The 18,875-nt window shown below is 50.8% G+C and overlaps 1 protein-coding gene across 1 annotated transcript in view; it reads right to left on the reverse strand.

Annotated features, from left to right (window-relative positions):
* Window positions 1–18,875, reverse strand: part of RBM44 (RNA binding motif protein 44) — a 37,953-nt gene continuing 19,078 nt past the window's right edge. The window contains exons 15-16 of the mRNA XM_062579358.1: window positions 3,642–3,780; window positions 1–343 (exon numbers count right to left, since the gene is read on the reverse strand). Coding sequence (XP_062435342.1) covers window positions 88–343; window positions 3,642–3,780 — 395 coding nt within the window. The 3' untranslated portion in view covers window positions 1–87. The remainder of the gene's footprint in view (window positions 344–3,641; window positions 3,781–18,875) is intronic.

Genomic DNA, 18,875 nt, shown 5'->3' on the forward strand with positions numbered 1-18,875 from the left:
TCCTTTTCGGACCGCCTTTATTTAAGGAAAAGCACCGCGTCACCGTCGTCAACCGCGGCGCCGGCGGTCCCGCGGCGGCGGCCGGCCCTACGCGAGGCCCTCGCCGCGCTTGCTGCGCCAGACGACGAGGGCGGCCGCCAGCAGGGCCGCGAGCACGGGCAGGGCGATGAAGGGCGCGAGCAGGGCGGCCGGCGGGTCGCGCAGCGCCCGGCCCGCCAGCGGGCAGCTCCCGAAGTACCGCCGGTGCACGGCCACGAAGAACTCGTCCACCAGGCGGTTGGGCCAGTAGCAGGCCAGCTTCTCGGCCAGCAGCGCCGTGCAGTTGGTGAGCTCGCCGTAGGTGCTGCGGAGGGAGCGGTGGGAGGGGAGGAGAGGACACACGGACAACCCGCCGCCCCGCCAGCCCCGCGCAGGATCGAGAAGGAAAAAAGGGCAGAGAAGGGAGCGTGCAAAGCTGCCGAAACCATCCGTCCCCCGCCGCCGCCACCGCCGCCGTCGCGCGTGCAAAAAAAAACAAATAGAAAATAAAAGTTGTGTTCCCAGGCCTGGCAGCCCGAGCCTGGAAACAGCAAGTCTTCGGGGTGGGGGGGAGACACACACTACAAAGCGTTTCTACACACAACCATTAAATCAGGCGGCTGGAGAAATAAAAAGGCCGAGCGGGCTTCGCCGCCGCCTTGCCCGCTGAGCCCTCCGCCCAGAGGAGCCCGTAAGGCGCGGGCGCCGCGGCCGGGGCTGCCGCCGATTCGGGTCGCCCCTGACTTTTGGCCGGGAAGGCGGCGCCGAAAGCGCTCCCGGCGAGACCCGCGTTTTCCCGGCAGTCACGAAGTCGCGGAGAGACCGCGCGGGACCGGGAGGGCAGAGCCTCGGGAAGTCGGAGGCGCCGGGCGCCCGGAGTCGGAAGAGCCTGCACTCCGCGGGCGGAAATTCGGGGAGGGACTGCGGAGCTCCTCATCCAAAGAGATCGCTTAATTACGTCTAAATGCAATAATATCAATGAGCCGAGAGCACCGTTAATGGAAGGAAAGATTGCATCCTATAAATAGGACAAAGCAACCGCAATTACAAATCCTGCTGGGACAATTCGTTTTTCCAGATGTCCTCATCATGACATGCTCAGCCGAGCAGCAAACGCCGGGCCTAACGGATGGTTCATCTTTAAATGAGCGGCACGCAAGAAATCACAGCCCTAAACGCAACACCGTACGACACCGGCTGCCACGGGCAAAGCCCTGAGACGTTTCTCTTTCCAATCTCCATTTCAAGCAGGTTTCAAGGATCAAAAGTCCTCGGTCGGGGGCAAGATACGGAGAGGAAGTGAGGTTCCAGACTGGTACGTTATTTCTACGTCTTGGAGTGTCAACCAGTGGGAGTAAAGTCCTTCCCTCCAAAGCTAGAGAGGAGACCCCAGCCTGCCCAGCCTATCACAAGGTCTCTGATGTTCATCAAGGGAAAACCAGGCTCTGCGTAAGACCGAGATGAAGAACGTTAGGCCCTGGCTCTGCAGGCACCTGCCGGACAAGATACGCGGTGTATTAAGGCTAGCGTGCAGCAATGCACCGTGCTCACGTTCCCAGTGGTTGATGGGGGGATGCACACACAGGGGTCCCTCCACCGGGGGCTTTCTGTGCTTCTCCGGCACTCCCGTTCGGGGGCTTTTTGCCCGATAAAGCATGGGCTCAGACAGGGCTCCCTGGAGCAGGCTCAGGCTCCGGGACCCCAGCCCCAAGTGCTTTTCACAAGACCTTCACGTCTGTGGGACGAGGAACGCAAGGAAGAGGACAGACCACCTGGCTCCATGCCTGCGTGGAGATGCTCCTAAAAACAGCCCTTTTCTCCTGAAAAGGGCTGGCAAGTTCATACCCAGAAGAGAGTAGGAACCATCAGGGCTTCAACAGCCAGACTGCTCAGTAGACTACGCTTGACCACCAGGCACCCAAACATCTGCGGCACGTCCTGCACGGTGAGACCCGTCACGCAGTAGTGACTCCAGCTCCCAGCACACATCCACTGCTACTGGTCCCCTCGCTTGCGGCCTAAAAGCCACATCCCGCCCACTCCTTGCAGAGCGGTTTGTTCAGTCTGGCAGCCAAGCTATTTTTACCCGATTTACCCGATGCCCTGAGGGCCTGGGAAGATCGCAGGAATGTCTTCTCCAAAATAAACTGACGCTTGCGTTTACATGGAGCAAATGGACTCGCGCAATCAAATTAAACACTGCGAGCTCTCAACATTTCCTCCGAGTGACTCAAAGATAACAAGTTTAGTAGGAGCTATTTAGAAGAAAAGCAGGAAGCCAGAGATGAAGAACAAGTTGTTTAATACCTCCAGCGCCTGTTCAATGTCTTCACCGAAGACCTGGAGGAGGAGATGGATGGCACCTCGTCACGTCTCCAGACGGCACCGAGCTGGGAGGTGCTGACACCAAACTGGAGGGCAAAGCCACCATCCAGAAAGACCCTGACCACTGGGAGAATGGCCAACAACCACCTCATGAGGTTCAGCGAGGGCAAGGGGACAAGGACAAGGTCCTACCCTAGGACAGACTTGGCCCCAGCAAGGGGACAGCCCAGGACGGCCCAGCTCGGGGGGCAGCTCTGCCGGGAAAATGGGGAAGATTTCTACCAGTCTTGCCAACCTGTCCCTTTTCCAGAAAGCGTAATATTTTGAGTCAGGCAAGAGTCATCAGAATCAGAAACATCTATCTTTCCTTCCACCTTTCCGGAACCTCTCTTTCCCCACTTCCATTTTGTCACCAATAAAGGGGAAGGAAAAACTTCCCTCTCCCTCTATATATGTGTGTGTGTATATATATATATATATATACACACATGCATGCATATGTATACATAATACATATGTGTGTATATGTGTGTGTATATACATATATATATATATATATATATATATATGCATAGATTTTTTTTAATTTGGCACAAAAGAAGGGGGACTGAATTGACCCAAGCCTTACAAAAATTGTATTTCAGTGCAAAACGGCCGCAGCCTGTCGCAACATCTGCTCCTCGTTTCCAACTGCCCTTAGTCCCTAGATGCACAGCTAGCGTCCGCCTGCACACACGCTTGTGTTTTCCTGCAAGGAGGAAGCCCGCAGCAGCGTAACGCTGCCTTAGTGGCACGCCGGGGAATGCGAGCTGAGAGCATTAAGGGAAGACAAGCTAAAAATGGGCTTTATTTGCTCCTGCTGACGAGCTACATAAACTTTACTGGAAAACAGTACCTGGCTCTGCACGGTTATCACAACCATCTTGCCAGGAGAATTATTTACACTGCTGCCATGCCGAGAAATTCAGCTCTGCTGATTGCAAATAGGGAGGAGCAAATCCTCCTCTCCCCACCCCCCGCAAAAAAATCCCCCCTTATTTCAGGAGACTTGCTCAAATAAAATCCCAGACGGAAAAGCGGGCAGCAGGGTTGCACAAACGCATCGCGCCTTCCCGCGGCCAGCATGCCGACACCGATTGCAAGCAGGGACCCGGCAAAGGACTGCCCTGCAATGGAAACGCTGCTCCTCCAGTCTCCAGTTTGAGCTGCTAGGGAAAACTCAAGGGCGGACGGCGCTCCGCCCCGGATTCAAAACCTCCCTCTTGGTCCCAAATCCCCACGGCCAGCAGGCAACTTACCCCAGGGTCTCCTCCCAGTCGCACCAGAGCCGTGGCCCCAGCGCCTCCATGCTCGCCTGGAACTGGCTCAGGCAGTAGTCGCGGATCAGCTGCCCGTAGTCGGCTTCGTGGCACGCTGTGGCAACGATGAAGTGATGGGCTGAAAGAAAAGCAGGCGTGAGCTGGGCTGGGCTCCGCTGGCGGGAGGTTCCTGCCACCCAAAACACCCACAACCCAACTCCACCACAGCCTGGGCAGAGGTCACCCTTGCCCACTTTGGCCAGCGTTCCCAAATCGCTCCAGACGGCTCTATCTTAGACCCTGTCCACACGGGAGGATGCTCCAGTTTCCGTCCCAGCAGCGGAAGGCTGGTCTTCCCCTGGGCTCATTTTATAGCAGTTTGGGGTCACAGAGAAATTGGTGCTCTTGCTCCCACCAAAGCGTGAACTGGAATTTGAAGTTAAATCTATCTGACAGAGCAAAGCATGAAGGAAACGTAACCCCACTCTTAACCAGCCTCTTAAAAACCTCTTTCTCTCTTTTTTCAGTCCTTCTTTGACTCTTGCAACACTATCTTCTATTACTCTTTGAAGTGCTTGAGACTAGATAAACCAATTATTCAAAATGCGGCCTGCCAAGCAAGCTGTAAATAAGTAAGGAAACGGATTTACTCTCTGCTTAACACCCTTTGGACTTTAAATTCCCAGTTTTCTGTTTAGAAGAGAGTAAGGGTGTATGGGGAGCTGGGCAATAAGCACCTAGCACCCAGGCAGATCCCTGTTGCTGTTGCCTAGTAGTGTCCTTAAAAATGTCCTTATGGGCTCAAAGCAGAATTTGGGGCAAGAATACATTGAATACAGGACAAAGAACAGCAGAGAGAGACTTTGGGGAGACAGGCCCCGAGCAACCTGATTCGACCCGCCAGCCAGCCTTGCTCTGAGCAGGAGGTGGGACTCAGCGGCATCCGGAGGTCCCTCCTGACCTCTACCCCTGTGAGTCCCCAGCACCCCTGTAAAACTGTCTTAGAGGGTGATGGAGACCACCTCAAAACAGGTTACAAACCAACTAAGATGGCCCAAACCACGTTGCGTTGGTGCAACTCAGTCAGGTTACCAAATCACATTATTGGATGAATTCCTACAAATCAGTGCACAATTAGTGCGGTTTCACTAGCCAGTATGTCTGGAAAGGGAAAATAACAGCAATGTTAAAAGGGGAATGGGGATCAGGCTCAGAAAAAATAGTAGGAATGATTTACGGAGGCTGGCTATAAATAATCCCTCTCCCTTGGTCCCAAAGTGCCAGCTCGTGTCTTTGCAGCTACTGGAGTGCATTTCAGGCGAGCATCACATACCAACGCTATTTTTTGCTATGTGTCAATAGCTCTGTTCAAAAGAGTGGGGCTTTCAAAAATAATAAGCAGCATGGAATTTAGCCACAAAAAAATTGGCAGTGAGCAAATCACAGGCTTTTTCAGCCACCAAGCGAGCAGTCTTGGAAAGCAGTAATGGCAAGCAATGCACCTTGTAACCTTAGCTGCAAGAGGCCAGCAGAGCAAAGGCAGGTGGCTTCGACCCCCGGCAGCTTCTGGCCCCGAGGACGAACCCCGGTGTGTAATTTCAGCGCGAGGTGAGAGGTTGCAACGGCGTGAAGAGGCGCCGCCTGCGCACGGGTACAGCTGCGGCCGCCCAGCGGCCTTCCTTACACGAGGAGACGGGGCTCGCTCTAGCCCCGAATTCCTCACGGCCTTTAGGTGCCGACGTCCTACGGCGGGAACTAAGGACGTCGCGGTGGATTCGGGTCACCGGAGGCAAATGGGTTCCTTCCCGTGGCTTTCAGTGAGGTTTTGGGGCCGTGAAGCAGTCGCGAGAAGCAGCAGCTTTTCCTACCGGCATCGGTCAGGAATTGCCTTGCAACAGTGTCAAGGCCTGGACTGGCTCCTCCGATGGTGTGTACGCTAGCCTTCATCAAGAACACGTTTAGTCAGAAGAGCCGTTTCTTTTTGGAGAAGTTTGGTTGTCAAAACAGAGTTTCCAGTTCTGGGTATTTTCAACAAGAAGTTAATAATGGAACTAAAATAACGAATCCCACCAGCTGAGTGCTGGAATAACCGACACATCGTTTTCTCTATCTGCCACCAGACCGAGCAGCTACAAATGGTATCAGAAAAATAAGAAATCGAACGTCCAAAGACACTCAAGATGATAGGCAGGGAGCACTGAGCCCTCATCATTTCAGAAATCAAACCGTATTATTTTACCATAATTTAAAGCTCTCCCCAACTCATACCATCCATGGATTCATCTTACGGCATCCATGTAAGAAGACCCTGGCGGGAGGCACGTGCCGGTCTTGGATGTTTCAGTTTTGAACGCTAAGCGAAGCACGGAGGCTGGGAGGGGAAAATGCAGTAGTTTTCTTGAAGCCTGGGCTTCAAATCTCAGCCCCAGCACCTCAGGAATGACTGATGGCCAGCAGGCATTTCTTCCCTTCCCAGCCATTCAGATCTGGATCAATGAGTTGAAGAACGAGAAGCAACGAAACACTCTCCATTCCCTCTGCAAACCAGAGCAGGGGACTCAAACGAGCCACAGAAATAACGTATCCCTGGAGCGGTCTGGCTATGCTTTAGTCGGGCTTTGAAAACAAGTCCTCTGAGCAGGGCTTTGAAATGGGGGGCGCCCATGAGAGTTACTGATTTATGAACAATGAAGGACCACCAGACTCAAGCCACGGTATACATCTACCAGCTTGGTGGAAAGGGGCCAACCCAAAGCTTCCAGCACTTCTGCAGAACATACCATACAAACACGTGGATTTTGCCCACGGATATGCCAAAGCCTGAGGCTAAGGACATAGCCAAAGGGAGATCGAACATCTGGGAGATCAAATGCAGCATCAAGAAGACATTGGAGCGCAACCCAAAGATGTCACACTTGAGCAAAGGCAGAGGCGTCTAGACCGCAAACGCAACGTACCTCATACTGCATTTTCACCACCAGATAACAGCTTGTAAGAAAATAAAAACAACCCTCCATGCTAGACAGCTGACAGGACACTACAAGCCAGCTTTCCCCATGCCAGTGTCATGACAAAGTGCATGCGGCCCTAGGAGGCAGGTGCAAAATGTGGCCTGTCCAGCAACGGACGCAGCGGTCGTTCTTGGGAATTTAAGAGCACACCACTGAGGCAGAAAGGGAGCAATAAAAAAAAAATGGCAGAGAGACATGCAAGAGGGAAGAGGGAAACGTTTCCAGTGGAGAACAGCAATGAGACACACACAATGAGGAGGAAGAGAGCAGAGGAACAACACAGAAATATTAAAGTATCCAGCAAGCGGCTGGGGGGAACTGGGAGCAAAGGGGGAAACGGAGGGAGGCAGAGGTGAGTGAGGTATGTAAAGCACAGAACCAAATTGAGGAAGGTAAAGCCACTTCAGGAAAAAAATAAAGAATAAGAGAGCATGAGAATGTGAAAAGAGAAGCAGAAGTTAAAGCTAACGAAGCTGAATCCAGCTGCACTGCCCTTCGCCTTGCTTCGCTCCTCCCTTGCTCCCACCGCGCATGGACAAAAGTTGGAAAAACAGAGGCGCGCGCTTCCCATGTGCCCTGAGGGCAACTCGCACTAGAGAAACCCCCAAAGCAAAAAAGCAGGTAGCAATTTGCTTTCTTCTGGGGCTCATTGCAGGAGTTTTTCCCACCCCAGCCCAGCTGGCAGGAGAGGAATCAGTCAGCTGCACAGAGCTGTAAATAATTGAGTGCTGGCACGGCCCCGGCTCTGCACTTCACGGGCCCCATTTGTGAAGGCCGTAAGGAGCTGCTGAATAAATGAGCTCCCAAACCTGCCTATATCGAGCCTGAGCTGCTCAGAGGGGCATGAACTTTCTATTAAAAGTCTCGTTACGGCTGGCGGCTTGCCGCGAAGCGCCCCATTCGGCCATGCTTCAGCCTCGGGCGCTCCGATTCCCCTTGGGAATCGACATGGAGGAGAGGGTTATCTCCAAAAGGCCGGTCTGTCTTCTTCTCCCCAGGCCATCCATCCATATGTCACGCCACCAACAGCAGGCAAAGATTCAGCCTCGTAGCACGAACTGTGACCCGCTGTGCTGGAAGACCTGCTCTTCCAGGGAGCCTCCAAGTGCACGCTACTGTTTTGTGGTACAAAGACAGCTTTTACTTGAAGAAGGCACCTCCTAACACAGTTTTGTGTTGTTCTTTACAGGATGAGGATGCACACAACTATTAATGAGTGCATTTTTCTGCAAAGAGAACCAGCAATAGCCTGATAAAAGATGTAACTTTAAGGATCCTTAATTTGTCTTCTCCCAGCGAACATCCTGAGAGTGTCTGTTGTAAAACAACTGGATGAAAGGCTTTTTCTTGCATCCCAGATCCTCTTGATTGCCCTGGGACTGATGTTCCGGGGCGCCCTAGCAAACATTTGCAAGGCCTAAGCTTCTGAGGATTAGCTACAAAAAAGTATGAGGAAGTCACTCATAGCCCGTCAAAAAGAGTATTGGCCCTAAATTCTTCTAAAAACTTGGGAGAAATAACTAGATCTTTGTCCATTGCACCCCTTACAGCCCTAGTTTGCGTGAAGAGCTCTGCAATTAGGGCTCCAGAAAATTATTTGATAGACATCTCCTCCTCCTGTCTGGAGAGCTTCGCACGCTAGCTGCAATGGATAGTTCTCCAGCAGAAAGTGCTTAGCTTTCCACACGTGAAAAGTCTTGCATTTCATATCACTCTCTCCTCTTTCCCTGATACTTCTTGGGTTCCTCTTGCTGGAACGTGCCACCTTTGCTTTATCTGAAAGCCTCTACTCCGGGAAAACACCGGGGTCTTTGTTTTCATTCTCCAACTAGTACAGAAGCAACCTGGCTGAATCCTCCCCTTCCACCAGCCAAGAAGGGGTTATTCTTTGCAAGGTGGGAAGAAAATAGTACACGTCATTTAGTCTGCTCAACCCTGAGCATTCAAGAAGAGCTGCAACTAGAGTTTACCTTCAGACGCGTTTGTCACGTCACATCAGGAGCTTTCTTACTCTCACCTCTGCTCTAAATGTTTTTAACTTGAATTCCTTTGTATTTATGCAGCCTAAAGGCAGCAAAGCCCCGGGGAAGGCAGAGGCAGAAGGGAACGCAGAATCCGAGGACAGATGAGCAATCCAGGCTGTCACAGCAAACTGGGACAGGAGGTCAAACCGAAAGTGATGCCAATGCAGAAGAACCAGGTTCCCAGGCATCATGATGGACTGTGTCAATGTTTTTTTAAGCTTTGCCGTCCCAGTCCTCTGCCGCTTGACCTCTGGATGCTGCCTACAACAGATTCACACCACGAATATATACAGTGTTTGGGACAGCGAGTCCCAAAGAAGGCAGATGTGTTTACAGGGAACTGCCACAAGCTTAGCTCAGACTCTGTGTACTTCTCAGTTTGTGGGTTCCCACCAGGCCCAACCTGGGACAGAGCCAAGCCGCAAGCAACGCGCAGCCACTTGCGACAGGGGCTCCTGCAGATGAAGGCTCCTTTTCCTCACACAGAGCTCAGCTCTTGGGTTATTTTAAGCTATCATTATTCCGTTAGAAACCTCTTCATGGATGCGTGGAGGCAGTTTTACTGGCAAAGCTGCACTTTGCTGAACAGGCTACATTTTGCATGTATGTCTCTGGGACAGAAAGCACTGAGCCCTCTCAGACCAACACTTGGGAGCTGGGCCCTTGGGAGGACGGGTCTGGCCAAGGCAGGAGAATAACCCCAACTATCCCACCTCTCAAGTAGTTGAATTTTAACTAGGGCTCATGTGGGCAATTCACAAGCCAATGGACCCAAGGTTGCATATGAATTCCAGTCAGACCAGCCTTGTGCAAGGCAGCGCCTTGACTTTCACAGTCCTCAGTCCTCCTGGACCTTCTCGCCCCAGAATGAAGCCCCTGATGGAGGCAGATAGACGGAGTGGGAACCTAAAGCTTTAACCAATTTACGACCCCTCTTGTGGGGGCTCTCTTGTGTTGGCACTCACTGTGCCAAATCCCGAGACCCACCAGCATGGCTATAGCTTGCCACGATTCATCAAACCAGGGCATTTTGATTCCCCCATGCCCATGACACTCCTTGAAGATGCTGGATGAAGGAAGAAGCTATTCAAGTACAGATGCAGAGCTCACAGTGCCAAAGGGGAAAACCATCCCAGCTACAGCTGGACCCTCACATCTTTTTGGTGGGAAACATTCACAGCTTCAGAGCAGACAGCAGAAGAAAACAGCCATTCATTCAACTGAAAGCTTCAATGTCTAATTAAAGCCCCAAAGACTGAGGATAATTGCAAAGTGATGATCACAGCAGGACTAGCAAGGAACAAGCAACGTGTAGTTAAGTCCAAGAACCAGCAAAACCCTGGACTCAACTAAACTCAAAAATCCTGATATGATCTCCTGGATTTTTCCCAAATGCTGGGAAGTCCCATGCCTCTCAACAAGCACAAGATGAACACGCTCAAGTTTCCCCACTTGGTTGTTGTTTGTTTGTTTGCTTGCTTTCACCGCAGATGAGCTTTGTGGTTTGAGCCTTGTTGCACAAGAAAGCCAATGAGAGACAGAGATCTGGACCTCATTTGCTGAATGCACTCCAAGCCCAGCCTTTGCCATGGCCCTGTCCAACGAAACCGGCCCAGGAAAGTATCAACACACGAGCCTTTGCTGATGGCCAATGCATCCGCTAACACACCCAGCCATCTCGGACTTGCGACCATCTCCGCAGGGCTACTTCCTTCCCCTCCTGGTTATCACCTTGGATGAATGCAAGGCAATTCAAGCAGCATCAAACCCAAATCAAACTGGCAATCAAAACCACTCAGCCTGGCTGGAAGATGGCTCAGCATGAGGCCAAAAGCCCCGGGCAAGGTGCGGGGGGGGGGGGGGGGGGGGGGGGGGGAGGGGGGAAGCCTCTCTGGGAGAGCAGCTTTTGAACAGGAAGGAAGCACTGAAAGCTGCTCTGTGCTTGGGGAACATCAGCTGAATTGCCCCAGGCTGCCTCTTTTTCTTTTTTCTTACCTGGCAGAGCTGCCTTTGGGAGAAAATAGAGGTGAGCAAGAGATCTCCAAGGAACCAGGTCCCATCAGCCCAGCCCCCTCCAGGCACCTAGATGCTTTGGATGGATCTTACTCCAAAGCCAAACTAAGGATCAGAGCCAGCCGAAACTTTCTTGCCCAAAACACCAGTGGGAGGGCAGAGAGAGGTTACAGAGGGTGGGAGGTAGAAGAAAAAAATTCTCCATGGGAGTTTTTGATCTGTTCCATCTTTTAACCCCTATCTTCTTCTGACTTCCCCTTCCCAAAACAAGGCAAATAATTCTTCCTTTTGTGTGGATGAGTATGAAAAACATCCAGGTTTATGGCCAAAGGATGAAAAATTGAAGACAATGGGGTGCAGGAGCAAAGGGAGAGTTATGTTTGTTGATCCAAAAAACCCAAAACCACACACTTGAAGAAGCAGATGGTTTCATGGGGAACAGAACAAGTGTTCGCAGGACTAAAAATAAACGAATTTTTTACCAGCCACGTTTCCATGTAAATGGGTGGGCTGCGGTCTGGCTCAAGCAGAGAAACCTTGCCAAATGAAGGAATCTGTGATGCTGCTAAAGACCTGCTGCCGAAGGGGAGAAGCTGCTTTCGAGAGTCTCCGACTGCCTTTAAATAAACGTGCCGTGTGCTAACTCTGCTTTTGCACCCCAGGCTGCTTATTTCTCCCTCCTCCTGCTCCCCACCTTTCCTCAGCGGTGTCTAGAGATACTATCTCTACCTCTCTGCCTCCTGCTTCCAAAAAAAAAAAAAAAAAAAAAAAATCAGAGTTGTACAAGATGTTCCTGATGGCGAAAGAAATTAATGGGGTGGCTGCCACAATATTATTCCTCTATCAGCATGTGGAAAGTTCTGCTTTTAAGCAACGACCCAAGCTGAAAGGGGAGACCCACAGGGTGCCCAGCCACGAGGCAACCAGAATTTTATTCCCGCAGCACAAGAAAAAAGATGATGTGATGGGAAACCTTGTCCCCAGCTTCCTCCCAGCCTCGCTTGGTGGCTCACACCAGTCCTCCCGTAAGGGTCTCAGGCCCCTCTTCGAGCTACTTGACCCGCACGCGTGCGGCGCCAGAGTTAAATTAAATCCTCGAGCACTGGCCGGGGCTGCTATTTCTGTCTGGCGCCCGGGCCTGCTTTGCACGGGGATGGTATTTTTAAAGCCTCCCCCTCCTCTCCGTCTTGTGGCTGTCTCGGCACGGGCATTTTTCAGCACACCACACCACGGCTACCCCTGTTCCCACGAGGCCGGGCCCCGGCACCATCCCTGCAGAGCCCGGAGCTGCCCTTCATCCCAGGGAATGGGGGCCTCCGGCCCCTTCCGACCTCAGGAATATTTCAGCTTTGGGATAACTTCTCTCTCAGTAATCACCCTCCGGGGAGGAACGCCAAGCATGCGGCGTTTGTCCAGGCCTTTAGCATCTCCTCTGGGATAACTGCCACAGTCCAGGTTAGGCGAGATGAAGGGCAACCGAGAAGCTTGCATAAGAGCAAACCCCATAGGAAAGATTCAAGTGAGAACTCTCCAAATAGACTCATTTTTACACTTTCGGAAAGCTAAAAATGTATCTCTTTGGGTATATGTGTTTCCCTTACTGTGTAACACATGGCAGGTATCTCGTTTACCATTTTCTTTCCTTTTTCTCAGATACCTAAGTCAGAACAGCACTGCAGTACAGCTCAAAAGGACAACTTTGCCTTTCAAAATTATAACCAGGTATTTCCACCTTCTGGAGAAGTCCACCTGCCTGCTCTTGCCCAAGTTGGTTCAGCAGAGCCTCCCCCCCTTTTTTTTTCCTTGCATACTGTTCCCTGCAGCCCAGGGAGGTTACAGGAGGGTCTTCCTGGCTCCTCCTCGACAGGATGGTCCTGTAAGCACAGCACGGACATGGGCACAAAGTTTGGACCGAGTTCCCCAGGTTGCTCCACGGACAGAGCATGTCTCACCTGCCCCCGACAGCTTCACCGTTGCAAAGCCACAAGAGCAAGGAGGCTTTCAAAGGGCTCGAGTGTTTGGGAAACTGGGATGGGAGGGAAGTTACTCAGCTGTAAGATGGCTGGGGAAAAAAAAATCCTCATTGCCAGGAAAAAGGCTAAGTGAAACAAGAGAGCACTAGGAAAGCTCAACTTCAGGAAAATGGATACCCCTTCGAAATCCAAACATGTGGTCAAGGGCTTGCTCGCACTTCTGCTTTGCTAAAACCCAGGGAAAGCTCCTTCTGGAAGCAGTTTGCCAGCCCTGGTCTCATCTTACAAGCTGGCACCGGTACCCCGTAGCTCTTGCTCGGAGTCACGCTTTAGAGGAGCTTGGTCAGCCTCCCATCGGTGACCCCAACTGTCGAAAGCTTCGACAGAAAATTCTCTCAGGAGGCCAAAATAGGCCAAAACGGGGTGGTGGTGGTGCATTTTTTTTAGCGTTAGCTAACCCTCGCAGTTGGCAAGGTTGGAGGCAAAAGAAACATTAGGCGGACATTACAGAGGGCATCTAAAATGCTATTTGTGTTTTCCTTGTCCATTAACTAAGCAGCCGAGTTGAATAGGTTTTAAATTGCTGAGCAGTTAAGGCTCTGATCCAGCCAAGCGTGTAAGCGCAGGATTCGCTTTAATGGCACTGGTAAACCCACGCTTAAGAGATGGCTGAATGAGTGGAGGTCTTGCACAGTCTCAAACCTCTCCTCATGAGAAAGAAGCGTTAGAAGTGGCGAGTCTGGGCTGTTTTTAAAAGCTCATTGGGGTCCCGTGAATGCTGTCCCACTTCTGTACTGAGAGGAACGACGGTAGAAGCCCCATTTCTGAAGGGATACCAGAAATGCCTACGGGAACAAAGTCCAGCTTGCCAAATGGACTAAAAGGGCTTTGCTTGTTTAGCCTTGCAAAAGCCACCGCGGAGACAGCACGATGATGCTTTATAAACACTTCTGGGACAAACAGCACCGGGGATGGAGACTTAGGGTAAAAGATCATAACAGGACGAGGTAAAATGGAAACAAATGGCTCATGAATAAACAGAGGCTTGAAAGCAAAGGTCATGCTACTGGCTGAAGACCTAAAGCCAGCCTTGGCTCCCTACAGAAATGCCAGCACAGCGATTGCAGCGAGCCTCGTGCAGATGTGTTTTCTGCTCCCTTCGCTGTATCGACAAATAGGACATGCATCACTAGAAGGGATGCAACACCACTGGCTGCATCTAAATCCATCTCGATTTTTTTTTTTTGGCAGTGAGAAGCCTGTCTGATGATGGTTTTCTAAATGCATCTTTTAAGATCCACTTTGAAATGTAATATTGGGGACCCAGGTTTTACCGACGCACTGTATAACGTGTGATTTTCTGTGACTTTCTTTTCCTCCCCGCTGAAACCCCACTGAACTGTGGTGGTGATGGAAGAACAGAGGCCTCAGCAACCGCTTGTCTTCATAAACTCAAACTGAAGCCCAGAGCCCCGCGTCCTGCCCCTGACCGACAGCTACGCTGCTGTGTGTCTTCAAAAGGAGTCGGGCCGGACCATGCTCCGCTGCACCTGGCAATAAGCTTGGTGGTTATGTCCTTAATTAGAACAGCTTTGTGAGCGGCTGAGCTAACAAAGCCTGGTTTTCTACAGATCTGGAGTCCTTTGCCCTCAAGTCTCCTCCCCCTACCGCATCTCCTTGCCAGGTCCTGGATATCTCTCAATGCTGATGTCAAAGAGGTCACATCATAGCAAAGACCTTCCTGACTGTCCCCGAGCTCGGCTGCCCCTGCAGGGGGGGAGAAAGCACTTGGGAGCCCCAAAAGAGAACTCTGCTTGGTCGCCCCAGGAACCCTCTGTGCCTTCTGCAGTATTGGAAGACCACTACATGTTCCCCATGTCTCCACCTCTTTAGACTTTACAATTCCCCCCCCCTTTTTTTTAATCTTTATCTTGCACTGTGCTTTCTAGACCTCTGAATACTGAGTCACTAGCTTGCTTATGGGAATATCACTGTTCTAATCAAGGACATAACCACCAAGCTTATTGCCAGGTGCAGCGGAGCATGGTCCGGCCCGACTCCTTTTGAAGACACACAGCAGCGTAGCTGTCGGTCAGGGGCAGGACGCGGGGCTGATAAAAGCTTTAACTTCAATGCTTGGTACAGCCTCCTGGAGTCTTCAGCAGAAAGGAAATATCTGCTTTCCCATCATAGCTTGAGGTCGCTATGGCCATTTTCTGGAGGATGCTGCTGTTTTTTCTCCCTTTTGAGACCAGAAGGGCCAAGTCAAATAAGGAGAGGGACCCCTAAGGATGTCACTGCTTACACTGGGTTTCACTTGCTCCTTCCACAAGCAGCAGCCACCTGCCTCCCATTGAGCTGTGCTCCTGCCTTTCACCCTGTCACTCTCCTCCCCTGTCCCTGCTCCCCATGAGCACAGTGCTTGCCCAAACCCGGCCTCCCTGCCTTCTGGGGTGGGGAAAGATCTCCTCAAACCAGCTGCCTGAAAGTCTCCTGCCTCATCAGCTAGCAAGCCACTTGCTAAAGAAGAATAAAAGCCAAACCGGCATTGCTCTCACACAGTAACTTCATAGGCAGGATGACAGACCCATCCCCTGCGATGCTGCTGCCCATTCCCTCTCTCCCCAGTACTGAACCTCAAACCCTTTCTTATCCTCCAACACCCTCCAGCCTTGCACCCCCAGCCTACGGGCCATGGTGCACGTCTCCAAAATCCCTTCATATTCCAGCAAATCCCCGAGTAGCAACCAGCACTGGCTGCAATGCACGGCGCCTGGGGTGGCTGGCCAAGGGCAAGCCACCAGGGAACTTCTTCCCGCAGGTGTTCGTTATTTAACTGTACTGCACACACCTTTTCAAGCTCTTGTACAACTCCCAGTTCACACAACCACAACTGAACAGCGTTGTTTTCACCTAGGACTGGTCAAGAAAATCACCCAGCTGCCTAATTAAGCGGTTAACACCTGCACAGGCAACTTTGCCTTTTGCCTTCCCTAGGAATACCCGGGCTCCTGACTTGGAAGCTCACTTTGCATTACTTCATTCCACCGATGGCACGGAAATGCTTGCATCACTGCAGAGAAGGAAGGCACGGGGCCGTCCCAGAAGCAAGTTTTGTTAAACATTTGAACCAGCTGCTTTGAGAGACGCTGGCGGCTATTCCCTCCGCTCCAGCGCCAGTAAGCAGGGAAGAGACGCGTCAAATCCTAGCGACAACTGAGCAAACGTAAACTGTTGAACTATCAGCTCAATGTAAAAATCGGTATGATTCTCAGTGGACAAAACAGTAAGACAAAACTGAAACCCACATGGGTCCTCGAGTTCTTATGATTCTTGCATTGAGCTCTATGCAAAATATCTAGTCAGTGCTGCATGGAAAAAAAAAAAGAATCTTCTTTTTCCCCCTCTGTGTGTAAAAAAATAATGGTGAAGAACAGCTCCAATACGAGGGTCTCACTGGATAAAATCCTCCTTTTCTACACTAATTTAATATGTTTTAGATTAAAGATGCCTCTAGGTTCTTCATGGAAAGGACGTACAAGTCCAGTTCTCCTAAGTATAAAGGTGACTAGTTTTCTGAAGATTGGGGGATTTAAGAGATGTGGAAATGCTGTGGGACGAAGTAAGGCTCCAAAACCACTAAATTACTGCAACACGCAGCGACTCACAACAAATCAATTATCAAATTATCAAATAATTGGGTCAAGTTTCTCTCCTGGCCTCGGTTCCCCATGTGTATTTGCAAGGTGCTGGTACGCCCCGGTATCAGCCGCACTAGGACGTTTTAAGGAGTAGGACTTGTCTCGAATGTCTCTAGACTCTATTCGGTTCAGGCCAGGATGGCAAATGCTTCTCTTTCAACAAACAAAATTATGGGAATAGCTGAGAAAGGGCAGAATGAAAACATGAATTAAAAAATCAGACAAGCTGAAAGGCAAACACTGCCTGACTACAAATCAGGAGAAGCTAAAAAAACTGGCACGAACAGACAGAAAGATAATTACATCCTTAATGCATAGCACACTCTTAAAAAAAAAATCCTGCCCACCCGCGTTCTGCAAACCCCGTCCGCAGCAGGCAACGATTTTCGGGAGCCGAATTCATGCAGTCAGGAGAGCCGCTGGGAAGAAGCCTCAGGCGGTGGCAGAAGCTGCCGTGGTGCAGAACCAGCAGACGCCGGCTCGGTTTTGAAGCCAGGTGGGTTTTGCGGGACACTTCAGAGGGGCATTTGTTGAAGAGGGCTCCGAGCGGCAAAAAATGGATTTAACTTTTCTCCAAGTCTGGTGATTTTGCAGAAAAGGCCACGCAGCTGCCTCTGGCGAACGCCTCTCCAGGAGGCAGGGAAAAGCCTAAACGCTTGCTGACGGCAGCTTTCAGCAGGAGCGACGCTCCCCCTTTGCCTTTGCCCGGGACCTCATGAGGCTGCTTTTGTATGGCCATTTTGAGGATCCGCTTAAAGATCACAAGAACGCGCTACAGACAGATGCTCTGGACTACTTCTTTCCTTTAGTTATTTTCGTTGATTGAGAGCTATAAAAAGAGAAGACAAACTAATACGGAGCTCAAATATGCCAAGCATCAGTCTGAAGTCATGCACTGGTTCTGTAAATTCAGTTTTCAAACGACTTGTTTGCATTAAATTGGGAATATTCAGTTTCAGGTGAGTACGTACTGTTTCATTTAACCACCTCCAAGATAAGAAAGTGGTTCCAAGACAAATATTTTTCACTTAAATAAACAGATTGCCTGAAAAGAAGGAACTTAATAAATAAAATTCAGTAAGGAGAGAAACAGAATAAATAGCTGCATTGCCCCACTCGCACGTTCATTAGAAGCCACAAAGAAGTGAAACAAGCCTAAATACTTTCAATACACACTTTCCAGACTAAAATCTTCTGGTGAGCCATGTGAGCAGTCTGGGAACGATTTATTTCACTTTTTAACACTTTTCTTTCCTCGCAAATGAATAAGGCAAATGGACGGCCGCTCTCTCTAACGCGCCCGCACAAAGCACTGCGCTTTTTCAGTAAGTCTTGCCTAAAAGGTAGGGCAAAGCCTCCGACTGCCCGGTTACGGGCTGTTCAAAGCGAGCGCTGTCGGTAATTTCCCCTCGGGGCTGCGTCTCCTGCAAGCACGGGGCCCCTTTCGGACACGACGCACAGGGCAGCGGCCCGCGGAGCCGCTTTGCCGCGGCGCCAAACTCTTCTCTTTGCACCCTGCAAAGCTCCAGCTGGAGAAGCGCAGACGTCAAGCGGGTTCACCGCTGGATTTACTGATCAAAACCACCGCACCGATACGCAGCATCCACGCTCGTACTACAGCACACGCGGACCGTGGAAGATTTGACTTTACCGTTGGGGATTTAAGCCGGTTTTACGGCCACATCCCCGCTCTTGCCTCACTGATTTTCCCATCAGCGCCCAGGTGGACACCGTCCCCAACCCAGGAAGAGCTAGACACCGCAACGGGGATTTTTTTAATTTATTGGCTTCTTTCTGCAAACGGTGGTCGTGCACGGAGCCAGTGACCCCCTCGCCACGGGAAACGGCAGGTTTGGTGGTGCAACAGCGCAAAGCGCTCTGCCTTCCTGCCTGATAAACCCAAGGGATTATTTGCTTTTAAAAGCAGAAGAAGATTGCTAGCTGTCTATCCAAGTCCAAACGCACCTACGCACTTCCCCACACAGATTTAAATGCTCCTCTCTCCTGAACCTCTGTTATTTTACGGTGTCCTCAGTCCTCACACTGTGCAGGATCAAACACTTTTACATTTCTGCACACCGGTGTTGTGGTAACCCAGGGCTAGGATCAGAAAAATCTGTTCTCTGTGCTGTGGGAGCAAAATGTCCATCAAACCTGCCATTAATAGCAACGGAGCCAGACTTTGGAGCCAGATATTGAGGCAGAAGGAACTCCCTAACGTCTAGCAATAACTCAAAATTTACACATTTAGCTTTCAAAGCTCTTAATCAATCCGGTAATGAGCCAATATCGATTCCTGGCCTTCTGAAAGTAAAAAACATGTCAACATCGTTTTTAGCAATAGCAAGGGCTCCGATTTCATTCCGGGTCACGGTATTTCTCTTTTCATTAGTCGCCCTCGCCGGGGCCATTGCAAATACGAGATTACACTAGCGGTACTTAAGGGCCGTTTAATTCGACAGCGTTTCCGAGTTAATGGATGCAATTCAATTTCTCAAAGCCGAGCGGACTC

This window comes from Rhea pennata, chromosome 6, assembly GCF_028389875.1.
Source record: "Rhea pennata isolate bPtePen1 chromosome 6, bPtePen1.pri, whole genome shotgun sequence".
NCBI classification, from domain to species: Eukaryota; Metazoa; Chordata; class Aves; order Rheiformes; family Rheidae; genus Rhea; species Rhea pennata.